Here is a 7,229-nt window from a genome sequence, read left to right as displayed (position 1 = left end):
TATTGGAATCAGTCATCGCGTTATGGTGCACGTTATTCCAGAAGAATTGCAAATAGATGGTCATCCAACCACAGTTACCTTCAGCCATCAATCAAGGATTAAGGAGGAGATTACTCCATCTCAAGTCATACGTCTTTTAGAAGCAGACTTTGCATCAGAGAAAAGACAAAGGCCATATTCGAGGAATGACTTGAGATTTCTAGAGATAATGGAGCATCAAGTTCACGTGTCTGAAAGTGGTCATTATGAGATGCCCCTGCCATTCCGTGACGATAACCCTACTCTTCCAAATAATAGGGTCCTTGCTGAGAAAAGACTCAATCACCTCAAGGCAAAGTTTAAGAAGGATCCTGAATATCATGAACAATACACAAAACAAATGAATACCCTCTTCAATAGCAACTATGCAGAGGTCGCATCAGAGTCTGGAGAAGAGGGTAAAGTATGGTACATTCCCCATCATGGAGTGAAACAGCCCAACACGTTGAGAGTTGTTTTTGACTGCAGCTCGCAGTTTAGAGGAACTTCATTGAATGCTCACTTGTTAACAGGACCGGACATGACTAATACCCTCACCGGTGTTCTTTGTCGATTCATGAAAGAAGTCACGGCCTTCATGTGTGACGTGAAGGAAATGTTCCACCAATTCCAGGTAAACAAAGAGCACAGAAATTACCTCCGGTTTCTATGGTGGTTAAACGGAGATGTTAGTCGCCGACTTAGTGACTGCCAGATGAACGTTCATCTTTTTGGTGCCGCGTCTTCGCCTGGCTGTTCGAACTTTGCATTGAAGCAGATTGCAAAGGACTATGCAGATGAGTTTGGACACGATGCATCAGATTTCATACAGAATGACTTCTACGTAGATGATGGGTTGAAATCTGTATCAACCGAAGATGAAGCCATTGATCTCATCACGAGGACGAGAAAGATATGTGAACGTGGATGTCTTCACCTACATAAGATCGTATCCAACTCCAGAAAGGTAATGCAATCAGTTCCAGTTGATGACAGAGGAAAGGACCTCAAGGAATTGAATCTTTTGCAAGACACTTTGCCTGTGGAAAAAGCTCTCGGAGTTCAATGGTGCATTGAATCAGATAAATTTCAATTCAGGATCAACTTTCAGGATAAACCACTGACTCGCAGAGGAATCCTGTCTACAGTCATGTCAGTGTATGATCCTCTAGGACTATTAGCTCCTATAATACTTCCTGCGAAGCTGATTCTCCAAGAATTATGTCGAACTTCTGCTGAATGGGACGACCCCTTATCTGATGCACTCAAAGCTAAGTGGGAGCAGTGGAAGACCGACATTCTCCAACTTCAGTACATCTCCATCGATAGATGCTACAAACCAAAAGACTTTGGAGAAATCAAAGATGTCCAACTTCATCACTTCAGTGATGCTAGTAACGCCGGTTATGGGCAGTGTACATACCTGAGACTTACAAATAAAGAAGACAAGGTGCACTGTACTCTGGTGATGGGAAAATCTAGGGTCACTCCTATCAAGACGGTAACCGTGCCCCGACTAGAGTTAACGGCAGCCCTGCTATCTGTGAAAATGAGTTCCTTTCTGCAAAATGAACTCGATTTTGTAAATGCCAAGCATTTCTTTTGGACTGATAGCAGAGTAGTTTTAGGCTACATTAAGAATGAAGCAAGACGATATCATGTTTTTGTAGCCAATAGAGTGAGTCAGATCAGAGACGAGTCACTGCCTTCACAGTGGCAAAATATTGACACCAGGATTAACCCTGCTGATACAGCTTCAAGAGGACTCTCCGTCAATCAGATAGAGCAATCGAGATGGTTAACTGGTCCCAAATTCCTGTGGGAGAAGGAAATTCCAACTGTTGAAAGTAAGGATGATGGTGAAATGCTTCCTAATGACCCAGAAGTGAAGCTAACTCAAGCTCATGCTGCTTTCAAGAAGAATGATGAGTTTGAGCTGGAACGACTAGACCGCTTTTCCAGTTGGCATCAAACCAGAAGGGCTGTAGCAAATTGTCTCAGACTAAAGTCCTACTTGCGAAGACGGTGTGAACAGAAGCATCAGAGAGCTAACCAGAGGAGCGATGCTAAGAAGATAATAATTGAACCTATGTCTGCCGAATTACTTCTCCAAGCAGAAAAGGAGATAATAAGGCATATACAAAGAAAAGCATTCCATGATGAAATTCAAAGACAGGAAGTTATGAACGATTCCACTCAGACATCTCGTGAGAAGAGACGTCATTCTAAGACTACTAGCCGTCTACATCAACTCGACCCATTTCTAGATGGTGAGAACATCCTGAGAGTAGGAGGTCGCTTGAGAAGGTCTGAAACTTCGTTCACAAACAAACATCCTGCAATCCTACCTCAAAGTCATGTTGCAGATCTGTTTGTATCTCATTGTCACGAAGCGGTTGCTCATCAGGGAAGAGGTATGACTACTAACTGTATCAGATCCCATGGTTATTGGATATTAGGTTGCAGTAATCTTGTATCCAAGCTCATCTCTCGATGTGTTACCTGTCGGAAACTACGACGACCAACTCAGATACAAAAGATGGCGGACCTACCAAAGGATCGTCTAGCCTCTGAACCGCCATTTTCTTACTGTGGTATGGATTGCTTTGGACCATGGGTGATCAGAGAAGGCATAAAAGGAGGTAAAGGGATATGGCCTTCTCTTTACTTGTATGTCTTCACGTGCAATCCACATAGAAGTACTAAACTCATTGTCCACTGATGCTTTCATTAATGCCCTTCGACGTTTCATCTCTGTTCGTGGTCCTGTTCGTCAACTGAGGTCGGACAGAGGGACAAATTTTGTTGGTGCCGAGAATGAACTCATGAAGGCCTGGAAGGAGATGAATCATGAGAAAGTTAAACAGCATTTGCTTAGAGAAGGATGCGATTACTTTGACTTCGCCTTCAACTTCCCCTACTCAAGCCACATGGGAGGAGCTTGGGAGAGGCAAATACGTACTGTTCGTAGAGTCTTGGAAGCATTGCTGTGTAAAAATAGTCAGCAACTGGACGACGACTCACTGCGAACATTGCTATGTGAGGCAGCAGCTATTGTGAATAGTCGTCCACTGTCTGTAGAATTCCTGAACGATCCATCTCACCTAGAGCCCATAACTCCAAATCTATTGTTGACTCAAAAATCAAAGGTAATACTTCCGCCGCCTGGTATATTTCCTCGGGAGGACTTATACGCAAAGAAACGCTGGAGAAGAGTTCAACATCTAGCAAATGAGTTTTGGTCTCGTTGGAGAAAGGAATTCCTTAGTCAACTTCAATCAAGAAATAAATGGACTGTTCCACAGCGCGATATGAGGATTGGCGATATCGTGTTAACCAAAGATGAGAATGTTCCCAGAAATATGTGGTCTCTGGGTAGAATTGTTGAAACGTATGCCTCCGGTGACACTCATGTTCGCAAAGTGAAAATTGCAATAGGTAATTCGAAACTGAACAATCAAGGAAAGCGTGATTCTCCACTGTGTCATCTCGACCGCCCAATTCATAAACTGGTTCTTTTGATCGCGCAAGAAGACCAAGTGTAAATTCCCAGCCAAAGAGCCTATAGACATTTAATTAGGATTTTCGCAAACTTCATAATTTGATTTGCTATCCTTTATTTAAATATGTTATTAATTGAGATTTGTATAAAGCGAACTCAGAAAATAGTCAAAATGTGAATCAGAGGAAAGGTTCTCCTTTTTTTTGCGAAAACCGAAGGACATCCATATTTGAGAACGTACTTTTGACTCCAATACTCCGATTGGACAATGATGCATTTCGAATCTACAGAGAAGACTGTATGAACATTTATGGTTGAATGAGGATGAACATTTGACATAAATTTGAATTTCTCCAAGAGTAACTTATTCAATTTAAGGTCTGAAATTCAGACTACATGTTCATGTTCAGTGGTGTATATGATCTTGTACTTTGAACTCACAATGATCTACATGTATAGTACAAGACAACAAAATTGTGAATTGCTCTTAATCAGGTCTGAATATTGAGACTAGTTATACTGTGGCATATAATACATAGTGCTTCCTTTTCAATTGCTAATATGTCATAGATTCGTTCCACTTGCAATGTGCATCTAATGAAGGTATCTGTAATACATGTATATAGCGTTTTCAAATGATTGACAAAGGTTTTGTCCAAAGTATTGAATTTTTTTTTTGTATGTAAGTGAATTTATGAATCATATCACCTTAATAATATAATTACACTATCAACAGTTCACCCTTAGGACTATTACAGTTGCCCAAGGAACTCCTTGGATTGTCTAATGTTCTATGATATGTTGGTAGTATAGTGTAAGTAGAGAAATAGAATGTATTTGCATCATATCTTCAACAAGCAGTATTTAATTGAAGTGATAAACTGTGTAGTCGTAGCACTTTTTAATTACGGAATCATACAGTGTCGTAAATTCAGGTTTTGATTTGAACATAACAAATTCTGTCGACTTGATAAAATGCTGAATTTAGAAGTAATGTTAACGTTGGGCACCGAATAGTTATTTTTCTTGTGCCTTTTTTATTAAAAGAAATTATAAAATTTGTAGTGATGGAAAAAAAAAAAAAAATTGGAAATTGTAGTATCAGTGCGTAATATTTGACGTTTATTTCTGCTGTAAGATATATCAGGCCGTTCTTTGCTAGTGTAGCAGTAATGAAATGCATTTACTTTATACTTTATATACTGAAGCTAATGAAGTACAGCTTTCTGAACAAGCATTTTGGTAAATTAAAGTAATTTAAAGGAGCCATGTAATGAAAGCTGCTTTGAAGATAATTTTGTATATTTTATTTATCTGAAAAGCCATCAAATGATTTATTGTGTTAAAACTGGAAAATTTCATGGGGTCTGTGGGTCAGACTACTTGAGTGAGCACACACACATTTTTCTATGTATTTACACTTTGCATGTATAGTATGTGTGCTATGTATGCCTTGTCTGAGATTTTCTTTTGTTAGCGCCATCTCTTGGCAAACTGAGGTAATGTGATATTGGAATCAGTTCTGGAGATTCTGTTTGAGTTTTTGAATCAACATAAATCTAAAGCATCCTACATGGGATTGCCCTAATTAAGAAGATTTCAAGAGGCAAAGAGGTCAGTAGAAACATTGATTCATTTATTTAAGAAATACAAATTTTATAATGCAAAAAAGGTTGATTTTAATCTGGTTGGATTGACTTGATATTGCTATTGTGTATTAATTGTAATTGATGATAGGAGAATATAAAGTACATGAATTTCTCAGGTGCTAGTTAATGTATCTTGAAACAGATTATGATTTATATTCAGGTAGAATATTTAATTTATGATGTAAAGGTTTATTGCTCTCATACTTATTACTTTCCTATCATTTTGTTTATCCTTACAGTTTTCACGGAATTATTAGCAATTGCTTCATGTCAGATTACATAGAAGAGAATGAACGAAGAATTAAAGGATGGCATGAAATTTACATTCCCGTCGTGACCTTTGTTTTTTGTTATTAAACTCTCGAACAAGTCTCCAGTTACAGAGAGTCTTGCTCCCCACCCACACCTTTGATCTCCTTTGATCACATCCACTTCCCAAATTATGACAGGATGTTCTTAGAAATGGGGAGGGGGGTTGATTTGTTGATGCGTTAACAGCAATGAATGAGGGTATTCTTTTCATTTCGGTTCAAATAGGGTCTCTAAAACCCTCAGCCTATAAAAAGTATAAGTTTACTGATGGAACAGATTTATCTTTTTTCTAAAACATCTGATTACATTATCTGTTCTCTATTGTGGTTTTTAAGTTACATTGGTAGATATTCGAATTGGGAAGAGATGAAAGTGGTGGAAATAATAAAGGAGAAGAAGGAAGAGGAGGATGAGAAAATGAAGAGGGGTTCCAGCTTCATGATGAGAACAACGCATACATTTCGCGCAATTTTATACAAAATTATAGATGAGATTAAAACGAATATTAATATCCCTGATACACCTACATGATGATAATAACACGAATAGTTGACGTCGAAGTAAAGATTAAACTATCATATTTACTAACTGTGGTTTTATATTGATATATTAGTCGGACATCAATTAAAGTAATGAACATTGTTTTATTCATTTTATATCAGTAAAACAAGATTTTCCTTCGAAATATATTTTGTAATACGATTTGGAAATGATGAAACCAAGTCACAACTTGGTATAATTCAGAATTCAGTGTTATTATGGCAGCTAAAAATAATAATACATATCATTTGAGAAGCGCACTTTCCATCTTGATTGGATGCTCAATGCGCTCCAGAGAAAAGCATCAAAAGCTATTTACATAATGTAACTATTTAAAAAAATTCTAGCACATTTAGCTTCAATGTTTAAACACATACCTAAGAAAAAGTATGTTTTCGAAAGCTACTATGACATAGTGTGTAGACGTGGTACCGAACGAGTTAATTATCACTTGCCGACAAAGCAAGAATGGAGCTATACAAACCATTCTTTTCTTTTGTAAAAAGTTTTGGTGGGTGCTCATGCGAACGCTAACTACCAAACCTAACAATTCTTTTGGGGAACAAAGGAGTTAGTCAAGCCAAGTTAAAGAATGAAAGCCCCGTCCCGGTTCACCTCTATATAGTCGAAAATCCCTTTAATCATCGCGCGTGAGCATTACTGAGTAAAACAAGTTTCATAACTAAACTAAGTACTACAGGACTATAGGGTATCCATATTACCATGAAACAATAAGCCCCCTCTATTTCTATTTCTCCCCTTTCCCCTTCTTTTCTTCGCTCCCTTCCCCTTCTCTCACTTTTATATATTTTCCTTCTCATTTTCCCTCCATCCCTTCCTTCTTGCCTTTTCTTTCATTTTTTCTTTCTTCTTTTTTCTTGAATGGGTGGATGTCAATTCGGGACAAGTTTTTAATTGATGCAACGAGAGCAGGAAATTTAGAGCATGGTGAGAGAAAATGATTACAATATTACGCGCAAGAATGTTTAATATTTGTCATCAGCGTAGAAATGGGCAGATGCGACTTACCACAGTCTGGATGTAAATAAAAACGACAATTCAAAAGAATATATGCATAATCAAGACATTAAAGTTGGTGCTTATCTCATTAGATTTTAAAGCACCATGTCACTTTAGTACAAATGACCTTCTTCTGATCATGCGTAGAATATTTTGATCATGCGCAGAAAGGAACTACGAACTGGCTT

General features: G+C 38.0%; 2 protein-coding genes across 2 annotated transcripts in view; one reads left to right on the top strand and one right to left on the bottom strand.

Moving 5' to 3' along the window:
- The first annotated feature begins 208 nt into the window (after positions 1 to 208).
- On the top strand, positions 209 to 2,740 carry LOC121421242. The gene has a single exon (XM_041615905.1). It carries the CDS (start codon positions 209 to 211, stop codon positions 2,738 to 2,740), a length of 2,532 nt encoding a protein of 843 aa, XP_041471839.1.
- Positions 2,741 to 2,841: 101 nt separating this feature from the next.
- LOC121421241 overlaps positions 2,842 to 7,229 on the bottom strand; it is a 37,493-nt gene continuing 33,105 nt past the window's right edge. Inside the window, exons 6-8 of the mRNA XM_041615904.1 lie at positions 7,051 to 7,056; positions 3,762 to 3,816; positions 2,842 to 2,851 (exon numbers count right to left, since the gene is read on the bottom strand). Coding sequence (XP_041471838.1) covers positions 2,842 to 2,851; positions 3,762 to 3,816; positions 7,051 to 7,056 — 71 coding nt within the window. The remainder of the gene's footprint in view (positions 2,852 to 3,761; positions 3,817 to 7,050; positions 7,057 to 7,229) is intronic.

This window comes from Lytechinus variegatus, chromosome 9 (genome assembly GCF_018143015.1).
Source record: "Lytechinus variegatus isolate NC3 chromosome 9, Lvar_3.0, whole genome shotgun sequence".
Classification (NCBI taxonomy): domain Eukaryota; kingdom Metazoa; phylum Echinodermata; class Echinoidea; order Temnopleuroida; family Toxopneustidae; genus Lytechinus; species Lytechinus variegatus.
The sequence above is the reverse complement of the archived record's forward strand: the minus strand, read 5'-3'. Positions and strand labels throughout refer to the sequence as shown.